Here is a 24,177-nt window from a genome sequence, read left to right on the forward strand (position 1 = left end):
ACAAATGTGGTAACACTTTTACCTGTAGGTTTAATGCTGTTATAAGCATATGTGTGCTTTTATAATGCCTTATAATACATCTTAGAATATGTTATGTCTCCCTGTATCAACATTTCAACTGACATTAGTGACCTTTGAACCATTCCTCTGTGGTTTCCTTCTAGTCTTCCATCCCGTGGAATGTTCCTATTGCCGGAGTGAAAGTATGATGGGGTTCCGTTACCGGTGCCAACAGTGCCATGGCTACCAACTCTGTCAGAGCTGCTTCTGGCGTGGCCATGCCAACGGTCCCCATAGCAACCAGCATCAAATGAAGGAGCACTCCTCTTGGGTAGGCATGGCAACCACAAAGGCTCTATCGCTCTTGGTTTTTAAAATCCCTCCTCTCCTCGTCTCCTCCCCTTCATCTGCACTGATTGGAAAAAGACTTGACAGTAGGGCTGTGACGATACCAGTATCACACAATTTTTTCCCATGACAAAAATGAAAACATGAAGCAGGCAAAACTATTTGGTGCTTTAAAAACCTGCTGTATGTAAAATATTGTGTACTATAGCGTAGAAAATAAATAAAGGTAAACATAATGATAAAGAAGTTAAATCCGCTTTGTGTTTTGTTTCTTTGCCACGATACTAACGGGTATCGTGTTACTGTTATAGTCCTGGCCCTACTTGACAGTTGAAAATAGTATGGTCGAAGCACATCATTAGGCTGACTTTCAGCTGGTCAGGTCTTTCAGATCCCACATCAGATCCCATAAATATTCTGAAAGGGATATTATGAGTTTTTACTAATTTCAGCTAATTAAGTTGAATTTCTAATGCTATGCCACCATTCTCCCAATTCTCAATCAGTGTGATTTTAATTCAAGCTCGGGAAAGGATTTGCACTGGTTCCAAATCCAATACTGAACTAAGGATGGTGATGATTGTTTTATTTTTAGGGCATCATGACCAGAATTATATGGCTGAGCATATTTGGATGTAGAAAAGGGTCTTGGCAAAAACAAATCTATGACAAAGCAAAGACAACTATGTATTTAGTCCCATTTTGTATGAACCAATCTTGTCATTCTTCAAATCAAATGTTATTGGTCCCATACACTTATTTAGCAGATGTTATTGTGGGTGTAGCGAAATGCTTGTGTTCCTAGCTCCAACAGTGCAGTACTATCTAACAATTCACAGCAATAGACACAAATCTCAAAATAAAATAATGGAATTAAGAAATATATACAGTACCAGTCAAAAGTTTGTACACACCTACTCATTCCAGGGTTGTTCTTTATTTTGACTATTTTCTACATTGTAGAATAATAGTAAAGACATCAAAACTATGAAATAACACAGTAGTAACCAAAAAACTATTAAACAAATCAAAATCTATGTTATATTTGAGATTCTTCAAAGTAGCCACCCTTTACCTTGATGAAAGCTTTGCACACTCTTGGCATTCTCTCAACCAGCTTCATGAGGTAGTCACCTGGAATGCATTTAATTTAATAGGTGTGCCATGTTAAAAGTTCATTTGTGGAATTTCTTTACTTCTTAATGTGTTTGAGCCAATCAGTTATGTTGTGACAAGGTAGGGGTGTAGGGGTGGTCATTACATACAGCCAGAAATAACTTTTGGATATCAGAGCGGCGGTAACCAGCATTCCAACCAGAAATACAACTTTCCCAAATTGGATCCTTTGTTCTTACCCCCAAAGGCAATTGAACTTATCCTAGAGGCTGCTTCAAGACGCCACTGGCAGAGAACAGGTATTCGGAGTGGACTTCTAGTCCGACTCAGGAGGTGTGCACACCATCCACCGCTTCCGAGTGTATTACTCACTAATGTTCAGTCCCTGGACAATAAAGTAGACAAGCTCAGGGCGAGGATCTCCTTCCAGAGAGACATCAGGGACTGTAACATACTCTGTTTCACGGAATCATTGCTCTCTAAGGATATTCTGCCCCTGTCCATACAGCCTGCTGGGTTCTCAGTACATCGCGTAGACAGGAATAAAGAACTCTCCGGGAAGAAAGGCGGAGGTGTATGTTTCATGATTAACAACTCATGGTGTGATTGTGATAACGTACAGGAACTCAAGTCCTGTTCACCCTACCTAGAATACCTCACAATCAAATGCTGACCTTATTACCTCTCGAGAATTCTCATCGGTCCCAGCCGTGTATATTCCCTCTTAAGCCGAAACCACGGTGGCCCTTCTTTGTGCACTACTTAAACATAACTGGATATTTTAGAGAATTTTAAGGTCAATTACAAATACATCTCTTTACACTACTTCTATAAGTAATTCTCACATTATAACAGACAGTTTTGGGGTCAATTCCATTTCACTTCAAACAATTCGATAAGTAAACTGGAATTTCAGTTAGAGTGAATGTAATGTCCACCATCTTGTTTCCGCCTCTCTCACAGAAGTCTCCGGCTAAAAAGCTGAGCCACGCCATCAGTAAGTCTCTGGGCTGTGTCCCCATTGGAGAGCCACCTCACCCAATGTTCCCTGAGCAGTCGGAGAAACCGCAGGACACCATGGCCCACACTGTGTAAGTATTCTGGATACTTCTACCTCCGCTGGACACAGATTATGCCTAGTCCTAGACTAAAGAGCATGTTGAATGGAGATTCTCCATTAAAAGTCTAGGCCTAATCTGTGTCCATGAAACCGACCCCGTATGTCTATCTTCACCAAAGATACTCCCATCTGTCTTTGTCCTTTTCCCTTTAAGTTCTGCACTGTCAGTTGTCCAAATTCCTTATGATGCAACCATTGGCTCTCTGTCAATTGACGGTAGCCTGGTGACGCGACCCACGTGACTCGCAGCGTAGAGAGGGCGGACTTCGAAAGTTAGGTGTTCGCCAGCCTAAATTGATGGTGCATTGTCAATCGTTTCTCACTGAAATGGAAGGACCGCGATTACTTAGTTATACAGTACATGTGGGAAAGCTGATGTGTAGGTTCAGGTTGGTTTTACTGAGAGGAGGGTGCTTTCATAGAAATAGAATGATCTATTATATTCTATTATAGTCTAAGTCATTCTATTATAGTCCAAGTAATTCTATTATATTCTAAGAAATTGTAGGTTCTTTGAACAGCGTCTTGGTCACCATCGGTCTGCTGTGTGTTATGTCATGAAGCCGGAGCTTTGGTATATATATAAGACTCTGGCTGGGAGAAACTGTTGTAGATCTTACTGGCTGTCGCATATCTTCAGTCTAATTTACATTTCAGAAAATGTCCTGTTTTTCAGAATTATATGTACTGTGTGTGTGTTCTGTAATCCATTTCACGTTTTTGTTACCAACATACAGTATATTTCATCTGCACTTCCTTGAAATATATTGATTAAAAATAAAATAAATACGGGTTAAAGATTGTTCTGGTTTAGATGTTGTTGGACTTACCGTTTCCTCATGTTGATGTCTTCTCTAGTGTGCTGATTTTACAAGTCCAATAAGCTGCAAATTAGTTTTCTGTCAATTACATCCCTTTTTGTTACTTGGATACCATTGCGCTGCACCGTCATACTGCAGACTACGAGTCAGATTCATCTCTTTCTCTGTCTGGTTTTGTAGTTATTTTAAGACCCGGGCTGAATGTCAGTGAGTACTGACATTCAGAGCCATCAGAGGAAAAAGTAGTAATCAGAAAAATACCAAGAGGAAACACGCTGCGTGTGGAAATATGTGTGCAGTGCATTGTTTCCTGCTTTACTGCCTAAGAAATACTATATCTCCAGACTGAATCACTCCTGGGTCCGCAGCTCAGAGTAGGAGTGCTGATCTGGGATCAGGTCTCCTCTCTAATTCATTATGAGTTAAAAGGCAAAACTGATCCTAGATCAGTACTCCTACTGAGACCCTGTAGGGTTGTTCTGCAGGCCTCCCTCCGACTGCTTAAGGGACATCACAGACTTATTAATGGTCTAAAAAGCTTTAAAAAGGATTTATAACATAAATGATCATTAACTGCTAAACACCAGAGTGCGTGCGTATATCAGAGATATATGTCTCTCTAGTGTATTCACTGCATTTCACAGAAATTGTGCATTTGATGATGACTTTAGCAGATAGAACGAAGCCACATAGTGAAAATAAACTAATATGGAGTTTTCTTTTGAGATGTTAAGTGATAGGATTCGTTAGTGCAGTATATGCAGCATACAATTGCATTACATGTGTAGAGGAAGGCCCTAAAAATTGTCAGACTCCAGCCACCCTACCGCACGGCAAGCGGTACCGGAGCGCCAAGTCTAGGTCCAAGAGGCTTCTAAACAGCTTCTGCCCCCAAGCCATAAGACTCCTGAACATCTCATCAAATGGCTGCCCAGACCCATTTGCATTGCCCCCCTCCCTCACCCCCCCTCCTTTTATGCCACTGCTACTCTCTGTTATTATCTATGCATAGTCACTTTAATAACTCTACCTACATGTACATATTACCTCAATTACCTCGACCAACCAGTGCACCCGCACGTTGACTCTGTACCGGTACCCCCCTGTATATAGTCTCCCTATTGTTATTTTACTGCTGCTCTTTAATTACTTATTACTTTTATTTCTTATTCGTATTTTTGAAACGGCATTGTTGATTAAGGGCTTGTAAGTAAGCATTTCACTGTAAGGTATTCGGCGCATGTGACTAATAAACTGTGTCTCGGTAGTAACCAGATTTCATTGATTAGGGTCTTACATCTTAGCTAAAGCCTATGTTTCTTTAGGATACCTCAGTCTGGAGATTGTTGATGGGCAATGTGCATTCTCATTCTTTCTCTCAGAAGCCGTTTCAGGGTTAGCGGCACAGTGTATAATAAGGAGGTTATAAGGCAAGGTATTGGAGGTTACTGCTTACTCCTGAAACATGACCTGTTACTGTAGCCTGGTCCCACATCTATTTGTGCTTTCTTGCATACTCCTATGGTTGTTGTTTGGCATGACAGACAAACAGATCTGGGATCAGGCTACTGTTAGTGTGCCTCTTTGTTGCTGCTGGGGAGTCAAAGTAGAAACTGACGCCGTATGAGGGTTATTCACAGAGCTCCTCCCTCCTGTCTGTCATCTCCCTCCATACCGCCCTTGAATGTTGAAAACAATTTTCTGGGTTCCACCAAACCAAACACAATTTTTATCAGATTGTGGTGACAGCAGGGAATGAGTTGGGCAACGAGTCCAAGAACAGTATTATGGATCATAATGAAGTATGATGAGGGGCTGAAAAGTAATCAAATGTAAAACCTAAGCATTGAATAAAACTCATAAAATAATTTGTCTATCTTTGCCATAGCTGCTCTGACCAGAGGGCACAATGGTCGGTTTGTTTTGCATATGGCTTTTGCTTCTTCATTTTCATATTTCAATTTTAAATCTGAGGCAATTAAATGCTGCTCTTCCTTCCAGCAATATTCCCCGGAACCCTTCTGGAATAAATGTAGGGGAAAATACATCCTCTTCCTCAAAGACCATTTTCAAAGACCTAAGTTGTGTTCCAAGTGGCACTCTACTCCTTATAAAGTGCATTACTTTTGACTAGAGCGCTACCGGCCCGGGTCAAAAGTAGTGCACTACAAAGGGGATAGGGTTACATTTAGGACGTAGATATAGTCGTCTGTTTTCTAATGAGGACAAATGTATTCTGAGAGGATGAGGGTTCGTTAAAATGTCCTGAATTTGTATAAGGAGGACTGAACCGAAATGAAACAGTGTAATTAGGATGATGGCGTTTAAATTGAACTCTGGCTGCAACGCTAAGACATCGGCAGATATAATGGGTGGGTTTGAAGCATAAAGGATTCATATGTGATTGAAGTGTAGGCTAATGTCAATGTACAGGATTTAAACCCATTGAGGTAATGAGAACCTTGTGTGACAGACAGTGGATATGATATACTTGGTGTGGCCTGAGCTCCTCAGCAGGCTATAAGCAAGCTGTGAGTTTAGGATCCCCTGACTGACAGTGAGTTTCCAGTGGATTTATACACTACATGAAGGGCAGCAGAGTTATGGTTTTGTGATGGACTATGTGTCACTGTTGATCTGTACATTTTGAACTGATTTAGGCAACCATGTTTTTAGCACCTGGCAATTTGACTCCCTCAATAATATATCATGATGGATTGGAAATTATTTTCCTACTGTAGCTACTGGCTTTCTGTGGCTTTACGCTACACAGTACTACTCAATTCCTCATTTTATGATTGGATCCCCCCGCCACCAATTATGCTTTTGGTTTGGCCCGGTCCTCAGAGGCCTTGGTTTGTGAAGGGTAATAAAAAGTTGTGCAAGACTTGTAAGAAGAATGGAGTAATAGTTCCTCTCGTTCTCTCTCTCTCCTTTCTCTTCTTAACAAACCCTTCATTCTGAGAGCTAACTTGTAACAACTACAGAAGTACAGTCACATTTAACATGGTAAATCCACAAGCACGAACAAGAATAATATAGAAAAGGATATTTTTCAAATGGAGAAAGTTTCTATTGCAGTGACGACATGCGCATCTCGTGTGCGAGTAGTATTTCTCAAAACGAGTGATAATTGGTAACGGTTATATTGGGCTCAATTTTGTGAGTTCAAAGACAACTTTGGTGTTATTATAAACTTTGAAACTGTTTTTAGTAGGCTACAGAATTAGATAAGGGCTGTTTATCTGAACCTCAGGCAGTAGGCTCAAGCAAACCTGTTTCTCTCCCAAGTCAGGGGCAGCCTGCCTGTCTCACAGACTCAGACCAGCAGCAGCAACCTATCCTCCTTATTTATGTTTAGAAGAACAAATTTGTTTCATGGGGGGGGGGGGGGCATATGATGTTCCCCCATGTTGAAAGAGGACCATAACAGAAAAGGTTTGGGAAGCAGTGATCTAGCTAATGATTAGCACAAATACAGATGAACAACCCCATGTTTCAACCTATTTATTTATAGCCGATATGCTGCATCATTTGGGCTCCAGGTGATAATGTTTATTGATAAATAACACACCAGCCTGATAATATGGACCAATATTTTGTTAGGCTCATTTTTGGAGGGAAAAATCATATTTTAATAGTCACCATTTTATTTTCATTAATTTTGGAGTAGAAAAAACACATAACACATGCTTTTCTGAACGACCAGTTAAAAAATGGGGAGGGGTTATGGGTTCAAAATGCACCGCTGCCCTTCGAACACATCACTAATTGCTTCAAGCCACACCCCGTCACACCTACCAAACAGAGAAAACGTAGGTTACCTCAAAGTCTGTTCAAGAACGTTTTGGTGGAAACGTGTCGTTCAGTACACCCCGTTATGCAACGTAGCAAATGTTCAATTGACGCGAACGCATTCCAGAACTGACTTTCTCATAGTTGTTCTACAAAAAGAATCGCCAAGCGTGGTTACTTTCTCAACGGATAAAGTTAAACAACGGTTTGGTTGTTGGTATTTCAGTTGTGGTTGAGATTTATTTGCCCAAATTATTAGGAAAGTTTGTAATCAATCAAACAAATGTATTTATGAAGCCCTTTTTACATCAGCAGATGTCACAAAGTGCTGTACAGAAACCCAGCCTAAAACCCCAAACAGCAAGCAATGCAGATGTAGAAGGGATGTATTTTCTCTTCAAAATTCACCAGAAACAACCATTTCACAGCTATTTCTTAAAATAAGTATCATGGGAGGGCATGCCCCTGGGCCCAACCCCCCCCCCCAAGTTGCAAAACAAAGTTAAACCCTTGCCTGTACTGTACTGAAATAAGTTTGAAATAGTGACCTGGGGCCGCATTTATACTGAACAAAAATATAAATACAGTTCATAGAAGGAAATCAGTAAATAGAAATAAATTCATTAGTCCCTAATGTATAGATTTCACGACTGGGCAGGGGCGCACCCAATGGGAAGCCAGGCCCAGCCAATCGGAATGAGTTTTTCCCCCACAAAAGGACTTTATTCCAAAGGTCGAGAGCCATGCTTCCTACAAAACACGACCCTGCCAAGCCGCACTGCAATGCAGTGCCTCAGAACGCTGCGACACTCGGGAGGCCCGTAAACACATTTGTGCACAAAATTTGTCCACATGAAACATTTCTGGGATCTTTTATTTCAGCTCATGAAACATGGGAACAACACTTTACATGTTGAGTTTATATTTTTGTTCAGTATATTTTTACACAAAAATATCTCTGTGTGTCATTTCTGAAAAACTATCCATCCAAATATTAATATTTATAAACTTGGTGCACGCCATACATTCACGTTTCCTGTTATAAATCAGACCTGTCGTAAAACTGTGCGTGCGTGCACCAGCATTTTAACTCCGCCTGAAAAACACCCACCATTCACCATTTTTGGTGACAGTAACGCCCTTATTTGCTGTACACTTTAGAAGTATTGGAATTAGACCAAGACAGTATCTGAAGGAAATGACAATGGCGAACTTGATCAAATGTCTTTGGCGGCGTTGGCAGAATGTTTTATTTTGCAGGTACATTTGCTGTAGCCCATCTGACTGTTTCTGAAAGACAGAAACATTTGCAAATTGTCGTGGACCTGTAAACAGACCGTTTGAATTCAATAATGGTTTCAGCACTGCCCGCTAATTCTGAAACTTAAAACAATTCTAATTACAGTAGGCCTACTTACAGTGGTATCCTATACACTTTAATGCAGATGATCAACTGTCTGTTTACCTGTTAAATTCTACTGAACGTTATAAACCGCGCTCCCTTTCGGGATGCATAGAGCAAAGAGGTGAAATTATAATAGCTAATCTAATAGGCCCAATTCTATAAATGAGAGATGCAGTTGGTAATTTGTTGTATGGCTACTTAGGGAATATGAACTATCATGGCAAAAAAAATGTGAGGAATTTATTCCGCAATGGTTGTGATATATTATGTTTCTAAATGAAATATTGTCTACTCGAGAAATTTGACATTACAGTATTCTGACGTGGCCTGCAAGCGAAAAAGTGAACTGTCTATTCTGCCGTTATACTGCACTTCGGATCAGATCGATTAAATCAATACATTTTATCACTAATGGCAAATGTTATTATATTTATCTGCCAGTTTTCTTTTTATGAAGAAGTGTGTCATGATATATTCCTGCACAAGGCTACTAGGCTACTTTTGCCTTCTTGCAATGGAATACTTCAACCACTAGAAACTGTGCGTACGCGTGGTCTAAAGTTTGCGGGAGACACGCACATTCTCACTTCAAGTTAAGTTTTTACAAATTCCAGCTTTTGCGTGAATACTGGCGCATGCATGTTTTGGGGCATATTCTGTGTGGGTGCAATGTTTAGAAATGATGCCCAAGGTCATACTCACTGTAACTGTAAATATTTCCACCACCCAACCTTTACTCGTCGTTAAAGGAGTGACTGTTGTCTGTAATGTTAGAATGCCTCCTTCTTTTATTCCTTCACACATCCCCTTAGTCAATACTAATCCTATCACTGCCACTGCAATAGGAAATAGTTCTGTAATTAATTTAGCTGTGAGCGCAATGTGATTTTATGACAGGGATATTGACAAACGGAGAGAATGAGGGAGAGTGCATTAAGTAGTAGATTCATTTTATAGGATGGAGGGAGGGAAAGCTTCAGTCGCAGGGGAAAAACATCCTTATAAACACTCAGAGCACATCAGTCTTCAACCTTTTATGTAAGAGTCTTCTCAACCGCTACTCTTAATAACAGTATTTCTCCAGAAATAGGAGCTATTTTTGTATGCTTTATGCAGAAATGTTTGATTATTTCTGAGAGGATAGTACAGTACTGTATATCAAACACCACATGTAGAGTCTTTGGTCCCATGTTTCATGAGCTGAAGTAAAAGATCACGTATATTTTCCATATGCACAAAAAAAGCTTATTTCTCTCAAATGTTGTGCACACATTTGTTTACATCCCTGTTAGTGAGCATTTCTCCTTTGCCAAGATAATCCATCCACCTGACAGGTGTGGCATATCAAGAAGCTGATTAAACAGTATGATCATTACACAGGTGCACCTTTTGCTGGGGACAATAAAAGGCCACTCTGAAGTGTGCTGTTTTGTCACACAACCCGACGTCACGGATGTCTCGAGTTTTGAGGGAGCGTGCAATCGGCATGCTGACTGCAGGAATGTCCACCAGAGCTGTTGCCAGAGAATGTAATGTTCATTTCTCTACCAACGTTGTTTTAGAGAATTTGGTGTTTTCGAGAATTTGGTACGTCCAACAGGCCTCACAACTGCAGACCACGTGTATGGCGTCGTGTAGGCGAGCGGTTTGCTGATGTCAATGTTGTGAACAGAGTGGCCCATGGTGGCGGTGGGGGCAGGCAATAAGCCAGACACAATGAACACAATTGCATTTTATCGATGGCAATGGGATTGCACAGAGATACCGAGACGAGATCCTGAGGGTCATTGTCGTGCCATTAATTCGCCCGAAATCACCTCATGTTTCAGCATGATAATGGAAGGGCCCGCCCCATGTCGCAAGGATCTGTACACAATTCCTGGAAGCTGAAAATGTCCCAGTTCTTCCATGGCCTGCACACTCACCAGACATGTCACCCATTGAGCATGTTTGGGATGCTCTGGATCGACGTGTACAACAGCGGGTTCCAGTTCACGCCAATATCCTGCAACTTCACACAGCCATTGAGGAGGAGTGGGACAACATTCCACAGGCCACAATCAACAGCCTGGTCAACTCTATGTGAAGGAGATGTGTCGTGCTGCATGAGGCAAATAGTGGAAGGTATTTTTTGGAAGGCATCTGTGACCAGCAGATTCATATCTGTTCTGTATTCCCAGTCATGTGAAATCCATAGATTAGGGCCTAATTTATTTATTTCAGTAGACTGATTTCCTTATATGAACTGTAACTCAGTGAAATCTTTGAAATTGTTACATGTTACGTTTTATATTACATGTTACGTTTTATACATAGTTTCCATGCGTTTGATGCCATTCCATTTACTCTGTTCCAGCCATTATTATGAGCCGTCCTCCCCTCAGCAGAATCCACTGATATGAAATGCCTGTTATGTATTGGGCCTTGGAGGACTTTGGATTTTTGAAACACCTGAAACAACTTTTTCTTATCCACCCCCCCTCCATCTTTACTTATGGAAAAACCGCATGAATTACACATTCTGATTTCAATTACAGTAAAATCTCTCGCGCGCGCGCACACACACACACACACACGCAGACACACACACAGACGCACACACACATGCAGACGCACACACACACACACAGACACACACACACACACACACACACAGACACACACACACACGCAGACACACACACACACACACACACACACACGCACACGCAGACAGGGGCTTCATGCATCCATTATTTTAGAGGGTGCACAAAGTCCCCTTACGATAAAAACATATTTTCACAAGTGAAAAATCACATGATTTCACATGTGAAATTTCCAAATGTTTTTGCATATGTGAAATCACGTGAAACCATGTGATTTTGGAATACTTCACATATGATCTGGATTTTCACATGTGAAACCATGTCTTTTTGGAACAAGTTTCACATCTGGATTTTCACATCTGTTTTTAGACATTTTTACAAATGAATAGAAGATGAAATGTCTTGAATCTATAAGTATTCTACTCCTTGGTTATGGCAAGCCTAAATACGTGAAGGAGTAAAAATGTGCTTAACAAATTACTCTGTTAAACATGATTTTTGAATGACTACCTCGTCTTCGTACCCCACACATACAATTATCTGTAAGGTCCCTCAGTCAAGTAGTGAAGTGCAGTACCTTGGGGTTACTGCGCTTCACATCGATAAAAACTGGAAACTGCATTCACACGCTCTGGCCGCAATGAAGACAGAAGTGAGGCACTATGCTGAAACGTGCGCCGAGCATTTCACGGATGTAGCAAAGCAGTGGAACATTGAAAACAAAGTTACCACACTTTGCACAGACAGTGCATGGAACGTGATTGCAGCTGCGAGACGTCTGCCTCTTGAACACCTGCCCTGCACTGCGCACAGTCTCCAAAGGTCCATCACAGTGTCCCTACAGAACAGCGGGTTCGACAATGCCCTAGCCAAATACTGAGAAATGGTTGGGCATTTCAAACACAGCAAGTTGTAAATGGACAAAAGAAGGAGTCACTTGCACAAGATGTCACAACAAGATAGAATTGCACTCTGGAAATGCTAAAGCGTGTCCACAGAAACCAACAACCACTGAGAGATGCGCTGTTCCAACAGGAAGCTAACGTCACCATGCCAACCACAGCTGAACTGGAGAAACTGCGGAAGCTGGAGGCACTACTGGAGCGCTGCAGGTAATCACCTTTATCGCACTACTAGTGTTATAATACGACCGTGTATGTGTGAGAGAGAGAAAGAGCCTGTGTGTATAACAAGTCTCTCACAATTGACTGAAGTGATTTTATATGATCTTCCACTGAAGGTACTTGACTGAACTTCTGGGAGGAGAGAAGTACATTGGTGGGGTTGCCTGCTTTGTCCCATCTCCTTTTGGGTGATGGAGAGCTCCGATGGTGACCCTGCCTACGTGGTAAGATTCAAGCTGACATTCACAACAGACCTGCAGGAACGCAAGGAAAACACCAACCTCACATGGCTGAAGATCGGTTTAAGGACCTGAAGTGCCTTCCTAGACCTGAGAGGGGTGAGGTGTGGGCTTTGGTCAGCAACTTGCTGAAGGAAGAGAGGCCTGCACAGCAACCTGGTAAAGCAACAGAGTCAGAGCCACCAAAGAAAAAAGCTGCCCTCTTGTTGAGTTCTGCTGAGTCTGATGAAGAGGAGGAGTCCATTGAGAAATGTGTGGAGCGTTTACAAAGCAGAGTCCAGCATCAACATGGAGGACTGTCCACTACAGTGGTGGTCACAGCATGCAGGGCCACACACCAGGCTGGCCTGCATTGCACGACGGTACCTGGCAACGCCTGCCACGTCAGTACCGTGTGAGAGGTTGTTTTCACTCTCTGGGCATATCGTGCAGAAGAAGAGAGCAGCTTTATCATCTGAAAATGTCAACAGGTTTGTTTGTCTTTGTAACTGGCTTCAGTGAAAATAAATAGGAGGACGACTGAAGTGTATGGTCACAGGTTTATGTTCTGTGGAATTCATGACATTGTTGGACAGATTTATGCTTTTTGTTCTTTGTATCCATAGAGCCAGTTTTCTTATAGCCAAACCTCCAATCAGTCATTTGGAGAACTATCATTTGGATGGCTGAAGCTTTAAGAGTGCGTGTCTGTGTGTCTAGTTTCATGTTATCACAATGTTGCTTTACATACTGTCACGTGTTATCGGCACGTAAGATTAAGCCATCCCAAACCGTTGTAAGTAAAGTAATGAAATGGTATGGGGCATTTAAAATAAGTGGTACGCTGTTCAGCGGAAAAAATGACCTGATCTGTGATTTGAACTTACAACCTCTGGACTTAAGGTCCCATGATATTTTTGCTGCGTCACAAAGTCTGCAGCTTTCCCTACACATTCATTAGCTATAATACAGCTCTGCAGTTAGCAAAAGAGTACCATCTGCACTGTTATTTTAGTTATCAGTTATTCTGACTGTTCTCTCATCATTGATGACATTTATTGCAGCAATTTGAGGGTTTTCTGTAGTTGTCTAATGTTGTTGGGGAATATTTTTCTGTTTTAATATTACTCCTGAATCACTATGATACATATAATCGTTTTTCTTGAGTGTATTTTTTAACAAGGCTGAGATTTACTTTGAAGACCAAAGTGTAGCAATACAGGTGAAATCAGTTATTGACACAGACATGGTCAGAATGCTGTGAACCAAGAGGTTGTGAGTTCAAATCCCAGGTGAGGACATGTTGAATAATAATTACTGTATAGATAAACATACATAAAGTAGTCATGTATTTCCAAGTGTGTAAATATGTACATTGGAAACACTATGTTAAAAGTACTGTGTGTATCGTAATGTCAGTTTTTTGTTTGCAGGGCATCGCTTGTGAAATCTCGTCACATTTTTTGTCCACATGTGAAAGATTGTGATCACGTGAAAATCCAGATGTGAAACTTCATGAAATGTCACATTTGAAGTGTTCCAAAAACACATGGTTTCACCTGATTTCACATTTGAAAATCATTTAGAAATTTCACCTGATTTTCTACGTGATTTTTTTTGTAAGGGGACTCTTTTTTTGTAAGAGGACTCTTTAAAATTGTGTGTGTGTGTGTGTTTGTGTGTGTGTGTGTGTGTGTGTGTGTGTGTGTGTGTGTGTGTGTGTGTGTGTGTGTGTGTGTGTGTGTGTGTGTGTGTGTGTGTGTGTGTGTGTGTGTGTGTGTGTGTGTGTGTGTGTGTGTGAGAGAGAGAGATAGAGACAGAGATGGTGAGAGAGAGAGAGAGAGAGTGAGAGAGTCTGACTCTGCATTGTCATACAGTCATGTGACTGCTGGGTCTCCTTGGAGACAGCAGCAGAGTAGTTCGTTGAGATACTGGCTCAGTTGAGAGCAGAGCGGACCAGGGTATGCAGCTGGCTACAGCAGCACTTGGATGGTTGGATGTATTTGGTTAACCGCTAGCCGGACAGGTGCTTTCTACCCTCTAAAGGAGGTAAGTGAGATCTCAAAGCCTCTTATCTTTGTCTTGGTTTTCACTGAGTCAGTTATTATAGTATTAGATTCTACATGAAAGTGCACGCTGGCTTTTTCATACGGTTGGAGTTACTCAGAAATATTTGATTAGGTCATCAGCGTCTAACTAGAGACGTGTTTGTGTCCTGTCTTGCTCAGATGCTAAGACAGTGTAGAACATTCGAAAAGATAACTCTGCCCAGTGTCTATGTTCCCGATTTTGAGTATGAAGACAGAAATATCCGTGATTTCTCTCGTCTTTTTCTTCTCTAAACGTGATCAAACATTCTATTTGTATTGTTTGGGATTGTATGTGTGGAGCCAGTTTTAAAGATAGTAGTTTCAAAATATGTTCCATGGTGCGCTTTGAAGGTATTAGCTTGACTCTGGGGAAATCTAATATTTGATCTTCATAGCAATGCAAATACTCTGCTGACCCCCGAGTGCATACTCATGAGTAGTACAGTGATTGAAAAATGAATTCAGTTGCTTTATTTTGAGGAATATTGATGAATACTGATACAGTATAATGGTTATTCCCTTGCGTTCATAGAGATTAGATGGCACTTATTTTCCCTACCTTTCACCTGTTTACTGTCATGTGAGTACACACACTAATGATCAGTTCAAGAACAGTGAACTGTCTGTGTAAACATGCTAGTATTTCTTCACTGACACTTACTGTTATGGAGACTCTTTCATGCAAGGTGAAGACTTATTTATAGAAATTGGTTCACTTCCATGAAGGTCAAACATTCTTTGAACATATTCTGGAGAAACGTACGCTAAATTATTCTCTGTACGTCAGCACTCGTGGCTGTTTAAATTGTTGGAGGCTTGCTGCTGATTAATGACTAAGCTACAACGAGAGGTGTAGAGATAATGGATAAGAGATAATGGATAAGAGATAGAGAAAGTGATATGGAGAGAGATCCCCAAAAAATAGTGAGCGTAAACATACAGCGTTCTTTTTTTGGATCGTTTGTAGACATTGGAGTGTGAAGAGAGAGGCTACACTACAGTATTTTAGGAAGAACGCATGAGAGGTAGCAAATTACTTTGCAACTGTTATTTTTCCATACATGGAATGAGAGAAAGACAGATCAGGAGAGAAACAGACCAACACTACTTTATAACTGTTATTTCTCCATACATGGGACTACACATCTTGCATTTTAGCTCTTATCCAGAGCGACTTACAGGAGCAATTAGGGTTAAGTGCCTTGCTCAAGGGCACGTCAACAGATGTTTCACCTAGTCAGCTCAGGGATTCAAACCAACGACCTTTCGGTGCCTGGCCCAATGCTCTTAACCACTAGGCTACCTGCTGCCCTGGAGTCTGAACTTGAAGAGTTCTCTTGTCCGAGCAGCAGAGTCTGCATCTGAAATGGTATCCTATTTCCTATATAGTACACTACTTTGGGCACTGATCGAAGGTAGTGCACTATATAGAGAATGTGATGCCATTTCAGACACACCCAGAGTGAGCCAATGAGTCAGGAGAACCTAGCCAAACAGAGAGAGCCCCAGCCAGCCAGCAAGCTAGCACAGGACTGCGGTGCTGATATGAAAGCCAGATGGACTTAATAGTCTTTGTTTACTCTCCCAAATTACCTTCTGTAGTGCAATGTCACCTTTCCTTTCCCCGTTCCTCACCAAACACAGACTTCTAGCTTAATTAAATTCCCTGTCTGCTTTTGTTCCTCTTGTACGGTTTTAATTAGTTTTAAGATAATCAAAATGCCAAATCTATTATTCTTTCATACAGACCATGACAAATGAACTCACATATACTGTACAGCACAATCAGTAGCAATCTTCTACATACAGTACAGTTGTTCCCTATTTGATCATGATAATCCCCAAACATGAAAGGTTGCATCCATTGATTGTAGTCTACAGTCACGATTGCTTATTCATGAATATTACAGTAATTTACATGTTCATGCAAATGCCCTCTCTCCTCCCCTGTAGGGACAGAATCCTCAGATCTCCCTAGTGTATAATAGTATACGTATGTAAAGTATATTTCTCCTACAGTGTAGCAATAAAGTCCTGTAATCTAGTGTTTTACTGTAGCAATGTTTCTACGTACTGTACACTAGTTTTGTATGACGATTGCTTACAGTCACCATTGCATATTCATGATTCCTACAGTATTGTAATGCAATTGTCCTCTCTCTCACCCCATAGTCAGTGTATAAGTCTATTTCACAGTGTAGCAATAAAGTGGTATAATCTTGTGTTTTACTGTAGTCAGCCGAAGCCAGTGGTCAACAACATGAACAACACAATGCTCATGTCGTCTGGGGCACCTACTCCTACTAAAAGGTAAGTTCCTCAGAATTAGCTTTGATATGCTCCAATACCTATCATGCCTAACCTATTTCCAGAATTCCTTGCAGAGTATAGACCATTGTTGACCAACTGCTTCCAGCCCCTTATGTCCTGTGCCCTTAAAGATGTTGCCAAGTCCGTCCCCGTCTTCCCCTTGGAATCATTCCTGAGAAAACTGATTATTTGTTAGCGACTTTAGTAGCCCTAATCATAAACTCTTGATTGAAGTGACATGTATACATAGGTTCAATCGCGTCTGCTATGTCATTAGAAGTAGAAGAGATGAGTGTGTGTGTGTTTCTGTGTGTGTGCAGTACTGTGATGTAATCAGGCATTGGCAGAAGCTCCGGGCGATTGAGAGGCAAGATTCAGAACACATTCTCCTCCAGGAGGTCACGCGCACGCGCTCACACACTATATTGCCAAAAGCTGCATATCAACAGAACAGAGAAATTCATTCTGATGTTTGGCGAAATTGGTTCCAGATTGTTCAAAGTTAAGTGTCAATGTGGATGCAAAGAGATGGTTAAGGTAGAGAGTTTGCTCTCGCATTATCAGATCAGAGGAAAGGTGTGTGTGTGTGTGTGTGTGTGTGTGTGTGTGTGTGTGTGTGTGTGTGTGTGTGTGTGTGTGTGTGTGTGTGTGTGTGTGTGTGTGTGTGTGTGTGTGTGTGTGTGTGTGTGTGTGTGTGTGTGCGTGTGTGCTAAGGTCTTGTTTGCGAGGCAGCAAGCCAGCCTGTTCCCTCTCAAATCCTTGTAGCCTGGCGTCTGACTGTGTGAGCTGACATACTGTCACATTTGGTTTTTAAATATTAATCCATGTAATTATTACTGTGTTCTGCTTGGCTTCTTCTGATGTGAAGGGTCTGGGAGTCAAAGATGTCACTACAGCTGAATAACAGGACTCTCTGCCTTAGCTCACTGGCGCTTAGCTGAATGCACCAAAAAAGCTTTACGTTTATTTTCCATATGTTTTAATAAATACATTGAAGATCTTACTCACCACAGCTCTCGCATTAACAATAGCATGATGAAAACAGTACGTAGAGTATCAACCGCTGTTTTGTGTCTCAAATTATACAGTGTAGTATTTTGTTTTTTATTCCAGATTCCAGTTGATGAGGTTATCTTGTCTTTTTTATTTTTTATTTTATTCAGATATGTTTTATTGTAAGCTTAGTCCATCATAGGGTTGCAAAATTCTGGGAACGTTCAATAAATTCCATGGTTTTCCTGAAATCCTAGTTGGAGGATTCCCGGAATCAGGAAGGAATAAGCAGGAAATCCGGAATCCTCCAACTAGGATTTCAGGAAAACCATGGAATTTATTGAATTTCCATCAGGAATGGGTATTAGTGTAGATTTTGTTTGTAGAGGCCTAACCTTCTATCCCAGTTTTGCACCGGAACCGGTCTGGTCCTCTCTGTCTGCTGACAAAGCATCTTTCCACTTCTCCAGTCTCTCTCAAACAGATTGCTCAGCGCTGCTCTTCCAAGGACCAACCCACCCACCGACCGACCGACACCCCACAATTTATGACCTAATACTCATGCAGAATCACAGCACCAGAAAATACAAATAATTTGCTGTTGGAGTGTTCGATTACTTTTCATTTGGAGTTAACTGACTATTGACCGAAACGCCACCAGATATGAAATCACAGACTCAACTGGTAGGCAGACTGAATGTTATTAACGAGGGGTGTCAATATTGTTGCCATCATGCTCAAGTCGAGAACAGTAACTTACAGTATTTTCCACATGAAATACTTCATGAAATACTTCATGAAATTTTACATTGATTGCATTGTAATAACATAAACATATGTAAGAGAGATAGATGGGGGGGGGGGGGGGGGATAGCCCTGTGATTGACATAGCCCTGTGATTGTGTTGATAAACAGATTCTGAGTATACAGTATATGAGCAGCCGTGTTATTATGCGGTAGGCACTAACAACAACAACAACAATTTTATTGTCCAATGGGAAATGTGTATGCTGAGACTCAAAGCGGCGCAGAATCAGTCACAGAGCAGTGTTCCTACATTATACAGTTTTTGAGCATGTTGTGCGTCAAATGGCATACGCTCATTTGAACCTAGTACAGACAGAAGGGCATTGGTGACCGGCTGCTCACAGAGGATCAACAAGCCGTTTACACACAGTCTTGTCTGCTAGCCTTCTCCCAGATCCAAAGTATATGTGCCGTCTTGCCAACTCCAATGGTCATTGTCATGCCAAGTTAGCATGAAAATGACATAGGACTTGGCAGGACAGCACAGTGGATTTGGGACCAGGCCATGAAAACAAGCAACACAAACCGATCTGGGACCAAGCTAGCAGACAAGGTTGTCTGTGACCATAAGAGTTGGCTGTACAGCACAAACAGATCTGGGACCAGGCTATTGTCTGCATTGACTGGTTCAAGGAAACTCTGTCTCTGATGAAGCAGAGGCAGTAAGACACGACCTGGTCGGAGTGGTCTTGTAGATTAATGGAGAGGAACAGCTAACAGCCCAACTCTGACTGAGCCAGTGTGGTTATCTTTCTCTTTTCCACTCTGATGTACACAAATGTATTACTTAAACCCTGGGACTGACCTCTCAGAACTCAATCTAAAGTTAAGACGCAGGATATAAAGCCATGGTTGGTTTCTAACAGGACTGACCTCAGATTTCTCGGGCCGTTTTCCTGGACGCAAAACGATTGGTAGTGACAGTCCTTAGACATACACTCCATGAGACGGTGGAATGTACTGGGGGTATAGTCATGGGTGTGTAGTCATGGGTCACACGTCAGCCAAGCTAAAACCAAACGGCATCCCATTTATTTCAAGCTGGGTTTTAACTGGACTGACCTCTCAAACTCAATCTAGACTGTGTTATAACTGTTAGACGGTGGATAAAAAGCTGAAGCGGAAATTAAGCTGTAGTTGAGGTTTTACAGATGCAATTTCTTTCCATCCAGATTGTTGTTTAATGGTCTTAATCATGAGGGAGAGAGGGAGGGAGGAAGATCATTGCAGACCACTCATAGAGAGGGGATAGCATATGTCCAATCATCTGTTCAGACCATATGCCTCGATGAAAACCAAAGTCACACACATATTTGACTTTTCCGGGTAAATGGTTTTGGAACGAGCAGCTGTGATGGAATCTGACATTTGTGGCCTGTTGCTGTATTGGGATTCGTGTTGCCCCCCTAAAGACTCGTGGAAACCCAGGATAATCAGACCTTTTTCACACAAGTTCTTAATGATCAGACCACAGTGATAAGTTATAGGGGCGGCAGGTAGCCTAGCGGCTGGAGTGGTGGGTTGGTAACCGAAAGGTTGTTAGTTCAAGTCCCTGAGCTGACAAGATGAAAAATATGTTGATGTGCCCTTGAGCAAGGCATTTCACTTAATTGCACCAGGGTTGTTGTTGATAATGGATGGCTGTGACGCCACTCTCCGAGAGGTGTCCAATTTACACATGCCTATAAAATAGGGCAAATATAAACACTCACCAAATGAATTTATGATTATATCCATGGCACTTACATGCCATTATTATTCCACATTTAAAATGTATGAAACATTATTGCTCTATGATCCCTCCTCCCTCTATCCCTCACTCCTTCTCTCCCTCCTCCCCCCCCCCCCCCCCCTTCCTCTCTCTCTCTCTCTCTCTCTCTCCAGTGTCTTAGAGAGTCCCAGCAGGCTAGAAGAGGAGCATCGTCTCATTGCTCGCTATGCAGCGCGCCTGGCAGCTGAGGCAGGCAACTCCACAGTGAGTAGCTCCACAGTGAGTAGTGTGTGTGTGTGTGTATGTGACTAGTAGGGCGCCCCAGGGTGGGATTCTGTCCGCCTGCATTTAGCCTCTTGTTATGGAACACTTTGTGTAACTGCAGAATGTCCATAAAGAGAAAATACTGATCTCTGCACCCAGAATCTAATCAGATCATGTTAAGGCTGTTACCAGAGACTAAGATAATCATTACCCACAGTGTAGTCGGTTGATCAAAGTTAAAGGTGAAATTAAATTGCAGGTCGGCTGAAAAGGCCCAGGATGTTAGAATAGATATTCAAAGTCTAAAGCACAGCACGCATGATTTTTACTTCTGGCTAGTAGATCATGTTTGATGTGTTACTCTCTTTTATCCACTCAGTTTTATTAATTCTGTTTTTAATGGTAATTTTGTCTTTCAGCAATGTCCTCCAACAGATCTGAGTTTCAACTTTGATGCCAACAAACAACAGAGGCAGCTAATAGCAGAACTAGAGAACAAGAACAGGTGGGAATGTATTTGATTGTCACTTTATGAATAAACATGAAAAAAATTGAATAATCACTACTTAAAGTAACTGTCCAGTGAAAATGTAACATTTAAAAGTTCATGTTCTGTTCACTCATACCCAAATAATGTAGTTAACTCGTCCTATGCTGGCCAAAGCATCAATTGGAGAAAAAACACTTCCAAAACTAAGCAAGCTATTTCCTCATAGAACATGATGTCATATTGGTTCATTGACTGAGCTGGCCAATCAGCTGTCTACTCGCATTAATATTTTTAATAACCATTCTGTTGTTGGGGTACGCCCACACCATTCCAAAACAGAAAAGCTGCTTTTTAACATACTTAATAAAAAATAAATTCACTCATATTGTAGTGAATTATAGGTCATATTTAATCGAAATCTGGAAACACTGGACAGTTACTATAGATTGTTTATCAGGTAATTTAGTTACATAGGTAATTATATGTATTGTATGCTCATAACTTAAGAATTTTGTGAAATATAAGTAAATATACTGAAATCTATCTTGGTCATCGGGACCTGCTTTCAAAACGTCATCGGCAGATTTTAAATCTCCATTTTGTTGTGTCTTCTGGTCCCTCAGAGAGATCCTTCAGGAGATCCAGCGACTGCGTCTGGAGCATGAGCAGGCCTCCCAGCCCACCCCCGAGAAGGCCCAGCAAAACCCCACACTGCTGGCCGAACTCAGACTCCTTAGGTACCACATATACTCCTAGATGTATTACCCACCTATATCTTATCTATATCCTTCTATATCTACCTTATGCTTATAACCGTCTATATCCATTTACATCTATGCCCATCTATATCCTCTACAATCAATGTAATAACTGCTCATCGCATATTTATACACTCTATAAAGTCATAACTACGCCTTTATTAACTCTTTATTACTAATTGATATGCCTTAATAAAGTAAAGTATGCCTTAATTCCTCAGTAAGCACAGCATGACCTCTAATAGCACTAACAGCCAGTGGCCTATGTGTGTGTTAGATATCTGTCTGTATTATGGCCTATAACCCCGAGGTAGAGAGGAGGAGAAAGACAGCCGGGAAGCAGATGTTTGTGAGATTTTTGGAATGGGCAGATAGATGGATAGGACTGTGTTTCCAGTCCTCAATGACATTTTGATCGCATAATGTGAATGAAGATAATTACCACATTTGACCACCAGAGGGTGTTCAGACACCAATGGTTCAATTGTATTATCGTCACATAAAAAGGGATTGAGCCAGTAGTGTGTTCAGTTGTCTCTTTCTGTTACCCTGGAGTGTAAGCAGCAGGCTCAAAGAAGGGGCTGTCTGTGAGTATGTTGTCTGTGGGATGTTGGGAAAGGGACCGATGAACAAAAGACTGACCAAAGTTTTACATCAGTGGTTTTCAAACCTGTCCTCAGGGACCCCCAGCCGTTCAATGTATTTGAACTATTTCAGAGCTACCTGATTCCAATCGTCAACTAATCATCAACTGAGGTAGACTGAGGTAATTGTGAAACATCTGACGGTCCCAGAGAAGAGGTTTGAAAACCACTGTCTTACATCAGCACGACGCCACCTGACAGAAGAGTGTGGAGACTGACAGGCCTTTCAGGCTCTCACCTTTCAGGAGGCAATAGGGACTGACAGCCAGGTGTTGTGTTTGTGTGTGATTGTGGGACAACAGGCACAGGAAGGATGAGCTGGAGAGGCGCATGTCAGCCCTACAGGAGAGCAGACGGGAACTGATGGTCCAGCTCGAGGGACTGATGAGGCTACTCAAGGTAGGATAGTACTATGACTACAGAGTGTTATACGCTATCTGATACACTATGTCACTGTTTGTTGTTATTCTGACTTTCATATACCAACGCTGTAACATTTGTTAGTTGTATATCAGTATCAACATATGTCATTATTGCTTTTCATGTCATCAGGTATTCGTTAACATCAGCCGTGAATTTGTTTGATATTTTATACAACCATTTAGAACGCTGCATTGATTGTAGTTGACAGTAGTCTGCCTCAGGGTCCATTGGTTACCTTGAAAGGATCTTACACGTATGAACCTGCCTGTTCTGTCCTGATATTGAAGCTTTTGACTCTTTGCCTTTGCCACCATCTGTCTGTCTGTCTGTCTTTCTTAATTTCTTTCTTTCTTTCTTTTTTTTCTCCTGTCTCTCGCTCTCTCTCGTTATCTCCCTCTCACTTCTTTCCTCTCCCTCACTGCTCATGCTTTATATCACCGCTTACCATTGGCTGGCTGATAGGATGAGGAGCAGAAGCAGGCAGTAAGTGTCTCCGTATTCAGTTAATTATACATTAATACACCAATACAGCAATACAGAAGCAGACCCACTCATTCAGCCACCATAGTATTATATTTCATACTACTCTCCACACTTAATGCATGTGTTGATATGGCTCAGACAGATCGTGTTTCAAGGAACTTAGAGTAGCATCATTTTTTTTGTACATTTGACACAGTACATATGTACAGTAAACCATACACTAGACTACCTTATTATACAATGGGTGCTTCAAGCCCTGAATGCTGATTTGGCTGACAGCTGTGGTATATCAGACCGTATACCACAGGTATGACAAAACATGTATTATTACTGCTCTAATTATATTGGTAACCAGTTTATAATAGCAATAACGCACCTCAGGGGTTTGTGGTATATTGTCCATATACTACACCCCCTCGAGCCTTATTGATAAATTATAACATGGCATTGTTGAATGCTCCTTTCTGATTGGCTTGAAGGGCATTCTAGAGCGTGCATTATTTCCCTATAACGCACGGTATATCAGCACGGTAGAATTCAATGGCTGTAGTTAATTCTGTTCTATGTTTGAGCTGCTTTTGAAAGCAAAAGTCGTACTGAAAACATTATTAGCATTGTTGAATTTCGATATTCATAATAGCAAGCTATGACCGATGGTTTGGCTAGCTAAAC

General features: G+C 41.4%; 1 protein-coding gene across 1 annotated transcript in view; it reads left to right on the forward strand.

The window, feature by feature from the left end:
* Window positions 1-24,177, forward strand: part of dtnbb (dystrobrevin, beta b) — a 44,339-nt gene that overhangs the window by 13,883 nt on the left and 6,279 nt on the right. The window contains exons 7-14 of the mRNA XM_039009019.1: window positions 165-331; window positions 2,428-2,555; window positions 16,858-16,932; window positions 20,617-20,722; window positions 21,127-21,212; window positions 21,821-21,934; window positions 22,902-22,998; window positions 23,485-23,505. Of these exons, the coding sequence (XP_038864947.1) occupies window positions 165-331; window positions 2,428-2,555; window positions 16,858-16,932; window positions 20,617-20,722; window positions 21,127-21,212; window positions 21,821-21,934; window positions 22,902-22,998; window positions 23,485-23,505 (794 nt within the window). The remainder of the gene's footprint in view (window positions 1-164; window positions 332-2,427; window positions 2,556-16,857; window positions 16,933-20,616; window positions 20,723-21,126; window positions 21,213-21,820; window positions 21,935-22,901; window positions 22,999-23,484; window positions 23,506-24,177) is intronic.

This window comes from Salvelinus namaycush, chromosome 15, assembly GCF_016432855.1.
Source record: "Salvelinus namaycush isolate Seneca chromosome 15, SaNama_1.0, whole genome shotgun sequence".
NCBI classification, from domain to species: domain Eukaryota; kingdom Metazoa; phylum Chordata; class Actinopteri; order Salmoniformes; family Salmonidae; genus Salvelinus; species Salvelinus namaycush.